Source organism: Purpureocillium takamizusanense, chromosome 3 (assembly GCF_022605165.1).
Source record: "Purpureocillium takamizusanense chromosome 3, complete sequence".
Classification (NCBI taxonomy): Eukaryota; Fungi; Ascomycota; class Sordariomycetes; order Hypocreales; family Ophiocordycipitaceae; genus Purpureocillium; species Purpureocillium takamizusanense.
In genome coordinates, this window is record NC_063070.1 from 2,371,973 (window position 1) to 2,384,998 (window position 13,026).

Here is a 13,026-nt window from a genome sequence, read left to right on the forward strand (position 1 = left end):
ATGCTTCTTTCTCGGCAGTGGCCATGGATGCCGGAGAATCGTCCGTCTACTAGTAGGCAACTATGCATCGTGAATCGGATTTGATGGTAGACGGTGACTCGGATTATGCTATCGGTCCCGTCGCGTTCGCTAGGGTGTGCTTCCATGCCGGCACCCAAAACCAGTTTGGGATACGCACGCAGTGAGCATACGCCATCCCTTCGGCACTTACAAGACCTACTTCAGGTCATGAGCTCTATACAGCAAAACCTGACGCCCCCCCTGACGCCACCAGACTCGAGATAGGGCCAGGGGTGTACATGATGGCGGGGTATAGTTCTTTCCGGGGCTTAAACGATGTCAATAAGGTCCCGTGTTGGGACGGGGTTCAGCTGAGGCAATTGATCCGGTGTTATAGTGGTTTATATATACGAAACTGGAACGCTACTCCGGCGCCTTGCCTCATTGGACACCATCCCTGCTAAGAACGTAGAGTCGGACGTACGGCTGCGAAAAGGTATCGGAAGGCGAAACACTACCCTATTGGTCCTTGAATCTGCCGAGAACTCATGCAACTAGGTAGGTCGAGCTTGGGGGCCTACATGTACAATACAGGACCAGATTCGTTGGTGCGCGGCGAGCCTTTTACGTACGCCCGCTCTCAACTTGCAAGTCTGTTTCTTATCGTCTGGTGATTAGAGCGACCATTCAAGAGGCTAATCGGGAGAGCAGGACGTTGAACGGTCGCCCATATCGTGAGCACGAGCCAAGCTCTGATCAGCCCTACCTCTCTCGCGCAGGACTGTGCCAGCGACAGAAAGCAGAGGCAGATGACCATTGATTGCCCTTGTGCACATTGCATCAGCAAAACCGGACGCGAGGGTACTACTACTACTACTACGACGTACGACAAATGAAAGACCCTGGCGCCCAACTCTGTGATGACTCGCCATCCCTTTGACAGCCGTAAGGCCAAGCCCCGCACGGTCGCATACAAACATTGCTCGCGCGTGAGCGAGTGCCGAACATCAGAACGCGTCGCGTCACCCGAGATGAAGAAACGAACCAGGGTCCATGTTGCGCCCCACGCCCGGGCCGGCAGCCGGGACCAGAACTCCACTGTTGTCCGAGCCGGCAGGGCCGGGAAAGAAGAAACCTTGTTCAGCTTTTGTTGGTCGTACGATGAAAAGCTTCCGCCGCTGACGCCTGCGTGGACGGGCAGGCAGGGAAGGGGGGTCGCTTTGGGTAAAGTCGCAGGTCGCAAACGCACAAGCAAATGGAGTGGAGAGACATGGGACCCAAAACGGGTGAGAGAAAAAGTCAATGGGTTCCCTTTTGAACACCTCTGCGGCCTGATAGTCTCGTCCACAATTGCTTTCTTTTTCTGAGATTATACTACTACTACTACTGCCATCGGCTTGGACGCCTCCCCGCAGCCTTGATCGTGACGAATTTGAACGCGCTATGCTCGGGGCGCGTCACCCGGCTTCATCCACAGCCACGGACAGGGGTCGCCACGGCCAACATGACGAGGTTGGCCGCGAGAGAGATGCTGCTGCCGCTGTGGCGGCTGCCGCCACCTCTGAGCCCCTTGCGTCGGGGGTTGCGAGATTGGAGCCTACCTCGCGCATGACCGGTCACCAATGGTTCTACATCTTCGTCCTCGACGGCCTCGGAGCCATGGTGCTGTCCGGCGGCGTCAACTTTGCCATTGCCTACGGTATGTTATGTCTGACCCTCGTTGGCCTGTTGGCTTGAGAATTCAGTTGCGTCAGCGTGCGCCCGAGATGCGTGGTATCACTATCACCTACCTTCCCAAGCTACCTCGCCTATCAGACAATTGTCTCAGCCTGCTTACACGCAAGGGGTCCTCCTCGGTCGTCTCAAGCCATGTACACGACCCAGGACACGCACGAGCGGCCTATCCGGCTCCTCGGGCTGCCCAATACGCTCGCAGGGGACGCGGCCGTGACCATTATTGTGCAGTGCATCATCACATGGTTCGTCGAGTGGGCGCTCGTCGCGCACGACCTCGCGCACCGGTCCGTCCACCCTATCGGCTGGGTGACCTTTCCGTCGTCGTCGTCGTCGTCGACATCCCAGCGGCTGCTGCGGTGGTGGCTTTTTCTTCCCGTTACGGGTGGCGTTGGAGACGAGGAGCAGCAGCAGGCAGACGCGTCTTCGCCTCAGTCCTCGGTCGAATTGGTGCAACGCGTGCGCGTCAACTCACTCGCCGCCGTCTTCCAACAGGGGCTGCGAGGCTTTCTGCTCGCGGTGCCAAGCTTCCTCGTCCTGTGGCCCATATCGGTAGGCGTGCTCACGACGATTGGGCGCAAGGACGGAGCGGATTGGGTGTTCGAGGACAGGTGGGCGCCGCAGGTGTTCAAGCTCGTCCTCGGCGGGGTGTTGGGGCTGTTGACGACGCCGCTGATGGCCATGTTCTGGCTTGCGCGAGCGGGATGGGAGGCGGCGGGATGTGGGTCACGACAGCCGTGAAGCTTTGTCGTTGGGAACGTGTTGGCCCTGTTGTGCGCTTGGACGCTGGTTACCTTTTTAGAGCGCGCGCGTTGTTGGTTGACGCTCGCCTGGATGCTGTCGTGGGGGGGCAGCATCAGCCCTCGTGATGCCATCCGATAATATCAGCAAGCAAGGGATGAACAGGGCGCCGCGCATGCACTTGAGAAAGTAAAAGAAACATGTCCCCCCGCTGCGCGCAAGGTATACTGTACATGTAGGGCTTCGGACCCTGGACTTGTCTGAAACGAGGCATCCGTCCTCTGTTCGGTTCCTCGTTCTTTGGGGAGGTCATCTCGGGTATCGGTTTCTTTGGGATAGCCGAGCCAATTAATGTCTTTGCCTATCGATCGAGTATCCATGTGATGGCGGGGCGCGAGGGCCAATATTTTCAGTTGAATAGATCGATAGAAGGGCTTCTGAATAGACGGCCACTTGCAAGGGCCATGGATCGACTCGTCTCTGGGCCGGGCCGGGCCTGCCGTGAAACGGGGTCGGCATCCGCACCAACGCCGACTTGTTGGCGATTCGTTGGCGCATCAGAAGCAACAGGAGTACGTACGTAGTACACAATCTCTTTGTGGTTCGACATGTTGGATATCGGGAACCGGTTCGCATGTGCAGACGCCCGTGAGGACGCCGCCGCACCGCTGCATCGGCAGCTGCCCGAGTGGTAGTACTTCCTTCGTACGGTTGCCGGCCGTGATGCAGCCTGCAGATGCTTGTTGGTGTCGGTCGTGCAGTACGTATTATGCACCGCATGCACCACGAGCCGAGATTCATCAACGTTGCGACTCACAAGTGCCGCCGCCCGGGTACGATACCCACCCACGAACCCACACGTTCCTCCCAGCGGGCACACACAGGGTTCAGCGTCACACGCACGCACGCGATTGCCCCTCAATATAACTACAGTATACTACGTATACGATTTGCCCCTCATCAGAAGGACCACGGCGGAGGAAGGCAGGCTCGGACTCCAAAGGCGGGGTGGAAGGCTGGAAGCATGCCTGCCGGGGAGAGACTCCCGGGACATTGAGGCTCTAAGAATAATGGATGGAATGCCCGCAGCACGGCGTCGGAATCTGCACACCGACAGACTCCCAGGCCCAGCCACGGTCCGTGGTCCCGACGCCCAAAGGCACGGTGCGTGCGGCGGTGCCTGGAAAAGGATGCTCCACCGCGCGCGCGCTGCAGCAGCTTGAAGACGCCACTGTGGAGTTTTGGTCAGCGTCATTTCACCTGCCAGAACAAGTCAAGCCAGGGTCTCTGCTGTCGTGCTGCCGCTGCCGCATCGAGTGCGCGCCGGGGGAGGGGTGGAGGGGGAACCATGGAAGTACGAAAGAGACGATGCAACGGTCGGCGGCGGCGAACAGCACACTGATGCTTGTTGATGCCGTCCGTGCTTCTTGGTCGATCGACGCACAGGTATATAAATCGACCATGGCTCCCTTCCCAAGCAGATGTCGGACCTCGCTCAACCACCAGCCTCTTCAGATTATCGTCGCTCGTTAACATCGCTCTTGTTGTTGGCAGCAACTGACACCAGAACCGCGGTGGAAATTTGAAAACCTTCCCTTTCTACCTCCTGACCCTCCTCAACTACCCGAAGGAGGAGGACTCCCAAGTTTCCCACAAGAACCGCGTGCGTGCTGGGCTTCTCGACAGTCAAGTCACAACAATGATGCTCCAAGGCGGCCTCGGAGCGCTTGCTGCTGCGCTCCTCTGCATCATCAGCGCCGGCCCGACGGCGACGGCCCTCCGCGCGCCGGGTCTCCCATACCGCCTCCTCGCCCCCGGGAACTCGGGCGCCAGGGGCCCGTCGAGGTCGGCGCCGGGGTCGGGGCCCACGCCGCTCGCCGACTCCTCGCGCATCAAGGCGTACAACTTCTCGGTGCCCGTGGACCACTTCCACAACTCGTCGCGGTACGAGCCTCACTCCAACGCCACCTTCAACCTCCGCTACTGGCTCGACACGTCCAACTACAAGCCCGGCGGGCCCGTCATCGTGCTCAACTCGGGCGAGTCCAACAGCGAGGCCCGCTTCGACTTCCTCGACCACGGCATCGTGCCCATCCTCACAAAGGCCACGGGCGGCGTCGGCGTCGTCCTCGAGCACCGCTACTACGGCACCAGCTACCCGACCGAGGACGTCACCGTCGAGAACCTGCGCTTCCTCACCACCGAGCAGGCGCTCGCCGACAACGCCTACTTTGCGCGCCACGTGCGCTTCCCCGGCCTCGAGAACGTCAACCTCACCGCCCCCGGCACGCCGTGGATCATGTACGGCGGCTCCTACGCGGGCGCCATTGCCGCCTTCACGCGCAAGGTGTACCCGGACGTGTACTGGGGCGCCATCTCCTCGTCGGGCGTCACCGTCGCCGTGGACGTCTACTGGCAGTACTACGAGGCGGCGCGCAAGTACGCCCCGGGCGACTGCTCGCCGACCCAGCAGAGGCTCATGAAGGTCGTCGACAGCATGCTGCTCAGCGGAGACACCGCCAAGGCCGACAAGGTCAAGGACTTTTTCGGCCTCAAGGAGCTCTGGAACGACGAGTTCGCCTCGTACATGATGGGCGGCGTGGCCGGCCTGCAGTCCACCAACTGGGACCCTGAGCTCGACGACGCGTCCTTTGGCAAGTGGTGCGCCACCATCACCTCGGACTCCCTTCTCTTCCAGAGCACCGCGTTCCTCAAGCCCGAGGTTCAAAAGGCCGTCAGCGGCGCCGGGTACAGTGGGCAGGACCTCAAGTCGCTCACCACCAGGATGCTCAACTACATTGGCTTCGTCAAGGATTCGTTGAAGCAGCTCCAGGGTTACTGCGATGGAAAGGGTCTGCGCGAGTGCCTTTCCGATCGCTTCTACCCGACAGACATTAGCATCGCCGCAGATGAGTACCGAAGCTGGGTGTACCAGACCTGCACAGAGTATGTCCCTCATGCTCTCGCTCCCAACGTCAATGATTCCAAATTTTCTTAGCTTTGACTAACGTCCCGTGTTTACAGATGGGGATTCTTCATGTCCGGAGAGGCCACGCCAAATAACACCCTCTCCATGGTCTCGCGCGCCCTCACGTACGACTACACCACCACCCTCTGCCGCCGCCTCTTCAACATCACGACGCATCCAAATGTCAACGCTATCAACAAGTACGGCGGCTACAACTTCAGCTACCCGCGCGTGGCGCTCATCGATGGCGCGCAGGACCCGTGGCGCGCGGCCACGCCCCATGCCATTGGTCGGCCCAGTCGCCCGTCCACAACGACGCAGCCCTTCATTCTCGTCGACTGGGCCGTGCACCACTGGGACGAGAACGGGCTCAGGGACCCGTCTCATGCACCGCCCGGGCTCCCGCCTAAGCAAATCGTCGATGTGCAGGCCGAGGAGGTGAGATTCGTCAAGGCGTGGCTGCAAGACTTTAAAAATAAGAAGAAGAGGGGGGTGAGCGGTGCTACGAGCGAGCTGTAAAAGCTCGCGTGGGCGACGCTGCTGTCAAGAAACCAGAGAGCCGCCAGACATAACAGCTCTCTTTTCCTTTTGTTGTTTTTTTTTCCCTTGGGAAGGGCAGAGGCATGTCGCGGCCCGTCAAACGACTGTTTGTTTTTCTCGCCATCGGCGCCTGCTACCTACCAGTCCAGCTTCGGGGGTCGCGCGCAGTCGCTGCAACCCCCCTTGCATTGCTACGCGATCATCATCCACCGCAGCCCCGCGATGAGCTTGTCCAGCCACGCTTTGGACACGTCGAGATCCGGGAACGTCGTCCAGAAGCCGTGGGGCAGGCCGGGGTAGACGTCGACCTTGGTGCCGAGGCCGGAGTCCGACAGCAGGCGTTCGAACAGCAGCGCCTCGTCTCGGCGCGGGTCCAGTCCGCAGACGGCAAAGTACGCCTTGTCAGCGATGCCGCCGTGCGACTCGAAGAGCAGTGGGGAGAGGCGGCGGTCCTCGGGCGGAGCGCCGTATTTGGCTTTTCATGTATATACATTAATATTTCGGGGTCCGTTTGAAGAGCGTAACATTGAAGACCGGGGAGCGACAAAGGAGAAGACGCACTCGCATAGTAGTCAATCGATTTCCTTGTCAACCCAGGCGCGACGGTGATCTCGTCTACGCTGAGAATCCGGTCGAGGTACTTTTGTGGCCGTGCGTCGGGGTGGCAGAAGCTTCCCGCCAGGAACACGAGCCCCGTGATGCGCGGGGCCAGGCCCTCTTGCCGTGCTAGATGCGCGATGCCTGCAGCGAAATTGGCGCCCGCGGATGTGCCTCCGAGGATGAAGCCCTTGTTGAGGTCGGCGCACAGCTTCTCTTGCCCGGGCGGGGAGGCGACCTGGCGTTTCGTGCCATCGTCAGTCAATAGACTTGCTGATGGGACAGAAGCCTTCCGAGGGGGCGACGCTCCAGTCAAGAGTTGAAACGTACCCACCGCACCACATCAAAGCAGGCCTCAAAACCCACCGGGAACTGGTGCTCGGGCGCCAGCCGGTACTCGACGTTGACCACCACGAGGTCCAGCGCCGCGGCAACGGCACGGCAGGGTGCGTCGTCCGTTTCGAGGCTGCCCGTGACGAACCCGCCGCCGTGCATGTACACCAGCGCGGGGACGAGGCGGAGGCGGCGGCTGTGGTTGTTCGCGCCGCTGGCGGCCCGTCGATACGTTCGCAGGGTCGTGGTCGCGCCGTCACGAAGCGGCACGTCGAACTCGACAATGTCGAGGCCGGCTTGCGGGGTGATGGGCTTGCGCTCGTGGGTCATGCCACGGATGGATGTGCCCTCGGGAAGGTTCTTGGGAAACTGCAAAACACCGGGACATGTGAGCAATTGTTGACCCTTTGGCTGAGCGTATGGAAACAAGGGGCCTTAATGTACGTCGACAAAGTAGGGATGGCACGTTGCCAGATCCCTGTGCTCAGCCATGGCGATGCGTTGGTGGGTGTTTGAACACGTCTAGTGTAGAGCGGCTGCTTCTTGAGCGCAAGGATGGCGCGATGAGTATTCGTGCTGCCGAGAGGGAGAAATAAGAAATTATTTAGGATTAAATGACGACGTGGTTTTCCTCCAGGGTCAGGCGTGAATATCACTCATCCTGCACAAAGTACAGTACATAGCTTCGCTTAGGGGATGGCGCCAAGTCCATGTCACTACATATTGCATTGCCCGCCATTGAGCGCACTGCCTTAGTAGTCTTAGACGGACGGGCCTTTGGTACGTACATGCGGCCATCGTGGTAGTAGCGGACGTCGTGCGACAATGGGGTGGCATGGAGCCACGCTTGCGGTTGCGATGGAGCCAGCGGGGGGGTCTGTGACTCGCGACAGATTGATCTCATATGATAATCTTATCAGATGGAGTCGACACCCGCGCCCATTGGCCCACATCGGGCTCCTTCGTGGCAGTACATGTACCTGAACATCACCTGCTCGTGGCTGGCCGTGCTGGGCGGCGGGACGGCCAAGGCACACTGCTTCGCACTCTACTTCCTTTTTTGGTAGTACCACCACATCTATTCTGGGAAAAGGAGGACCACGGTCAGCGGCCCGGCGTTGGCTAGCCACCAATCAGCTAACACATCGGAACTGGTTGCCATATGCACATAGCCAGTCGCAAGTTCCTGTCCAGTCAATACAGGGGAAGGCAACAAAGCCATGTCTTGCACACATCAACCCTTCAACTTGAGAACAAGCATTGGCTCCGGCCACTTGAGGCGGGCTTTGACTCCAGTCTTGCCTCAGCACCAGACGCCACCAGACCCAGGACTGCTCGCTACATTGAGGACATATGTGATGGCAATATAGGAGAACGGCAGCAACCAACTTAGGCGTGCGCCCTGACTGGCGAATCAGAGGGCATTCCCATCCTCTTAAGGTTAGCCGACCTTCGGGAGACAAAAGCGGCCCATATGAATCCCTTCGGAACTTCATTTCTCAAGGCACACCCCAGCTAATCACCAGGAAACTTTGTAAGCGGGAGTCGAGTGCTTCGTATATTGTCTGGCCCTACTTTCCACGCGTATCTAGAGAGACAGGGAGCCGAGAAGCACAAGCCTTCCTTTTGCCATATTGCCCTCCCTGATCCAAACGTCAAGTTAATGAATGGTCATGATTCAAATCCATGACCGTGAGAGAAAAGCAGTGGGAGTCAGCAGGCTACAGACATCCGAAACTGGTGTCCGAGCCGGCGTTCCCTTGAGTGAGCTCTGCCGAGACTCTGAGGGCGGCTTAGACGTATGGCTTCGCCTTGGGGGGGTAGTCAAAGACAGGGCCAGAGTAAGTCCCGTCTTTGTTGTGGGTGATGGTGGCAATGGTTTGGCCGGACAGGGCCTTGGTGAAGTCGATGGTCGAGATCGTGCCGATGGTGGTGATGTCGACGGCCGTGCCTGGCGAGTAGTCTCCGGTCCCAACATAGTAGGTGACCTGGGGCGTGAGCACGTATTGCAAGCCAGGAAAGCCGCGCCAAACGGCGACGGGAACGACGTCGCCCTTTGAGTTCTGCTTGCCAAAACCACAGTAGACGGTGCCTGCGACGCTGAGGTTAGTCCGAAGCACGCCATCCATCCCATGCTTGTTTTAATACAACAGCGGAGACCTACTATATCTGTCCGGGTCGAATGTCTTGGTCTGGATGCCAAACGAATTGTCCTTGTCGGTGGTCCCAAAAGGCGCGACAAACTGCGGGCCGTCATTGACAATTTCCATGACGGGCACGGTGCCGGGCTTGTCCTTGCCCTTGAGCTCTACCGCGGCATAATCGCTTGTAGAGACGACCACGCCATAGTCGACGGGTTTCGGGGCCGTGCCACAGATGGCGTAGTTGGCGACCTTGACGTCGAACTCGGCTCTGCCGGAGGGGGAAGCCACGCCAGGGGACCGGACCCAAACATTGGTGTAGATTTTGCCAACCGAGGATGACGGTTCGGGGACTTCGTTGAAGAACATGTAGTTTCGTGTTTGCCCGGACTGGTTGAGGACCCGGACGAAATACTCGGCGGTGGCCATTTTTTTTTTGGAGTTCGTGGACTGCGGCTTTGCTGAACTGAAGACAGGATGTGATAGATAAGATGAGTTGCTGATGCTGTGATGTTCAGAAACAAACTAGAAGCTCCTTGTGGGATCGTTATGGCTCTTTATACTTGGCGCGTCACGTCGACGCCCAACCTCAACACCACCGAGACCCAGTGAGTGAGGGAAATCTCATACTTGGTCTGTTCCCTCACACATCATGCCTAACGAGAGAGCAACTCCAACCGTGATGAGACAGAGGCGTCGAATGAAGACTAGAGTAGTCACCGCTCTCCGTGATATCTTGTGAGAAGCGCTGTGTCTCATGTTACACGACAGTAGCCCGGCACGCATCGCAACCAATGCTGAGGGCAAATATCCCTACGCGGTGAAACCCAGACGTCTTGCGGTGGAAGAAGTTGCCTGATGATTCTCCCCAGAGGCACACCGAGATCTTGCCCCGCTCGTTCACGGGCGGCTCAAGTGACGTTGAGGCTAGCTGAAAGCCGTTTCTGGAGACGAAGCCCGCCCTGATCTCATGCTCCATGTAAATCTTTGTGACGCCGCAAGGTGTATGGCGGGCGCAGCGGCGGCCGAAGCGACCCGCGTGCAGCAAGCACAGCCGCCAGGCAGGCCGACCCAACGACTGGACGAGACCTCGACCCCCAATACTCTCCGTCGCAAGCGGTCAGTTTGACCCTTTTCGGATGCCAACATTGGATCGTGGCTCGCTGAAGACGGGCGGCGCGGGCCGTGTTTCGTAGGCCTGGCAGGCGTGAACTTTCCTCGACGGGAAAGCCGTGAAACATTTGACGTTTACTTCGTACCAGACATGACGGCCGAAAATGGCAGCGCAGCTTGCCACGGAACCCTCGAGAGGATAATATTTCCTCCATTTTATTTCCCTCAAGGGCCGATCTTTGACCAGGACACAGCTTGTGCACTGCCGGGAGACGGGCACCATATTTGATCTGCTCTTTGCGTCTTGTGCGTGCAACCGAGGTCGGCCGTTTCCCACCACACCCTACGAAGTACACGTCCGCTGTATCAGCCAGCCCTATAATCGGGATTTTCCCGGGTATGCTTGGGTTGGACGCTGGGTTACGTACGACTACGGGCGTGCGAACCGACTCCGGCGCTCTGCTGAGATATCTTCTCGTCGACGTGCAGCAGATGGCCAGGATCAGATATGCGGCTGCCCACTCCCCCCCCACGCTGACAGCAGCAGGACGGCTCGGCAAAGCCCGTGGGGCAGAGAGCATCGGCTACGCACATATATACGTCCGTATGTATTGATCTGCCGAGGTGAGGCTGGGCCATTCACGCCACGAGGGGACGCCAAGGGCGCCTGCTCCCCTGAGGGTCGCATTCAATGTTGTGTGCGCTGAAGCCCTGGGTCGGGGCTCGAAAGCTGAGGGACGTCAGGCTCAGCATGGGATTCGCTCTCTTACAAATACTTTTTAGCACAGCCCCGGTCGCGAAGTCCTGACATGCACACTGGGCGTCAATTGAAATGACAAGTCATGGAGGTGATGGAAGTGGTTGTGAGAAGTTGTAGTAGGTTACAACAAGCATCGACAGATTGCTCAGCTGTGGTTCCTGTGAGATAACGCGTATCGGCGCGCGTCAGCTTACCTAGTAACTTAGTTACTACCAACTTGAAAGCGGGAGCTACCAAGGTAGCGCAAATGAGCGCGAACTCGTACTCTGTACTATAGTCTCACTTCCACGTCCGGCCCGAAACCCGACGGGGGGTTAAATTAGACCCAAGCAAACTAGCCGATGGCAACCCGGTCGCAGTCCAGGTCCGCCCAAGCCGCCCTACCCGCCCAGCGACGAACTCGTGCCGCCGATCTTTTCTTTCTCCCGCGTCATCAGAAAAAACCTCGACAAGGGGCCTGGACGGCTCCGTGGAAACCTAAGCGACAGACGAAACGACGTGGCCCGCCTTGAGCCGCTGTCGACGGCATTGACGGCATCAGAGACGGGGGCGACAACTCATGTCGCAGAACATCTGTCGACCGACGCACTCTCCCCCCTGAACCTAGACCGGCACGGGAGAAACTTCTGCGCGCATCGCCAATCGTGCTTCCCGGCGGTCCTGCCAATGGCCAGCCAGGGGGCGCTGGCTGTGCCAGACCCTCGTCATGAACACCACGACCAACAGCAGCAGCAGCAACGCGGTGGGTTCCCGCCGCCAACGTCATCTGTGATCGCGGCGCGGGGCTCTGGCACCAACGGTGGCGGCAGCGGCACGAATGTCACGTCGTCCACCGGCGGCGACGATGACAAGTCCATCCAGCCCGAGAAATACACCTTTTACCGCGAGGGAACACCGCCGCCGCCGCCGCTGAGCGATGATGACGATGGCCGCGATCGAGGAGGCTTTGGCCCTTACGGCCACCACGGGCGGCCAGGGTGGCCCGTCGTCGGGGCGTACGAGTACGACTATACGTACGACCGCGTCGCTCCGCCAGCGCCGATACCGGTAGCGACGACATGTGGCGTCCGACGACGCACCTTTTGGATTGTGGTCGCTATCGCTGTCCTCCTCATCATCATCGGCGTGGGAGTCGGCGCGGGCGTCGGCGTCAGCGCTGCGGGGAGCAAAGACAAGGCGTCGCCGACCAGCGTACCTTCTACGACGAGGTACGACCCGTCTCTTTTTGCATCTCTCGTCATTTTCTTGCCCATGTTGCTGACCAATCTCCCCAGTTCGTCGACGCCCAGCTCCACGGTAACACCCGCAACGACCGCCTCCGCGACGCCGTTGCCAGCCTGCCCGGCCGCCAACAACACCAAGTACACGGTCCCACGGACGAAGGCGACGTTCCTCCGCGTCTGCGGCATAGACTACAGTGGCGCGGGCCACGCCGTCGAGTTGGGCAGCGTCTGGACGGCGAGCATGCAGGAGTGCATGGCCAGCTGCGCGGGCCTGCCCAAGTGTACGGGCTGCAGCTGGGGCGTCATTGAGGGCGATGCGGGGAGCGACCACCGGTGCTGGCTCAAGGGAGAGCTGAAGACGAGCACGGCCGTGCGACCGGGTTGGGATTTTGCAATTCTGCAGTAAGAGTAGGGATACCCAAGGGACTGATGATGAAGACGTGATGCGGCTTGTTATGTGGGGTGGCGGCAGAGTTTCTGTCGTGATGAATTGATGCATGATTTGACGACAGGAGATATTGTAGAGTAGACCCTATTCTAATGTAATGGCTATCTTCACTTCGCGATGTTGTATTATTTTTTTTCCCCCGCTGCGAAGAGATATTGCGTATGGGTTGCTGGAGCTGACGACCGTGAAGATGTTCGCAAAAGGCGCAGTTCCGACAACTAGCACGGCACGCATCGCCTTCCCTAACGGGTCTTTCGGTTCGCCGCGATGTCAGGGGTTTGCTTCTCTGTATTTGTCCGCAACAGGCCGTCAAGCCCCGCTTTGGATCGTGAATTCCACGCCCTATTCAAAAATGACTTCGCGCACGGCACATCGTGAGGTGCTCACCCCCCCCCTCAACCTTTGACGACCATCTATCTAGCCTATAC

General features: G+C 59.0%; 5 protein-coding genes across 5 annotated transcripts; 3 read left to right on the forward strand and 2 right to left on the reverse strand.

The window, feature by feature from the left end:
* The first annotated feature begins 621 nt into the window (after positions 1–621).
* JDV02_004316 (uncharacterized protein) lies at positions 622–2,920 on the forward strand. Its single transcript, XM_047985519.1, has 3 exons — positions 622–651; positions 712–1,699; positions 1,868–2,920. The coding sequence occupies exons 2-3, from the start codon at positions 1,444–1,446 to the stop codon at positions 2,473–2,475; spliced, it is 864 nt and encodes a 287-aa protein (XP_047841496.1). The 5' UTR covers positions 622–651; positions 712–1,443; the 3' UTR covers positions 2,476–2,920.
* A 909-nt stretch (positions 2,921–3,829) lies between these two features.
* JDV02_004317 (uncharacterized protein) lies at positions 3,830–6,591 on the forward strand. Its single transcript, XM_047985520.1, has 3 exons — positions 3,830–3,921; positions 3,991–5,421; positions 5,500–6,591. Exons 2-3 carry the CDS (start codon positions 4,175–4,177, stop codon positions 5,960–5,962), a joined length of 1,710 nt encoding a protein of 569 aa, XP_047841497.1. The 5' UTR covers positions 3,830–3,921; positions 3,991–4,174; the 3' UTR covers positions 5,963–6,591.
* On the reverse strand, positions 5,882–7,604 carry JDV02_004318 (uncharacterized protein). The gene is made up of 3 exons (XM_047985521.1): positions 6,911–7,604; positions 6,545–6,818; positions 5,882–6,458 (listed from the first exon to the last, which is right to left on the reverse strand). The coding sequence occupies exons 1-3, from the start codon at positions 7,241–7,243 to the stop codon at positions 6,175–6,177; spliced, it is 891 nt and encodes a 296-aa protein (XP_047841498.1). The 5' UTR covers positions 7,244–7,604; the 3' UTR covers positions 5,882–6,174.
* Positions 7,605–8,541: 937 nt separating this feature from the next.
* On the reverse strand, positions 8,542–9,483 carry JDV02_004319 (uncharacterized protein; the record flags this gene model as incomplete). Its single annotated transcript, XM_047985522.1, has 2 exons — positions 8,542–9,005; positions 9,078–9,483. The coding sequence occupies 2 exons, from the start codon at positions 9,481–9,483 to the stop codon at positions 8,707–8,709; spliced, it is 705 nt and encodes a 234-aa protein (XP_047841499.1). The 3' UTR covers positions 8,542–8,706.
* Positions 9,484–11,222: 1,739 nt separating this feature from the next.
* On the forward strand, positions 11,223–12,708 carry JDV02_004320 (uncharacterized protein). Its single transcript, XM_047985523.1, has 2 exons — positions 11,223–12,135; positions 12,202–12,708. The coding sequence occupies exons 1-2, from the start codon at positions 11,594–11,596 to the stop codon at positions 12,554–12,556; spliced, it is 897 nt and encodes a 298-aa protein (XP_047841500.1). The 5' UTR covers positions 11,223–11,593; the 3' UTR covers positions 12,557–12,708.
* The last annotated feature ends 318 nt before the right edge of the window (positions 12,709–13,026 follow it).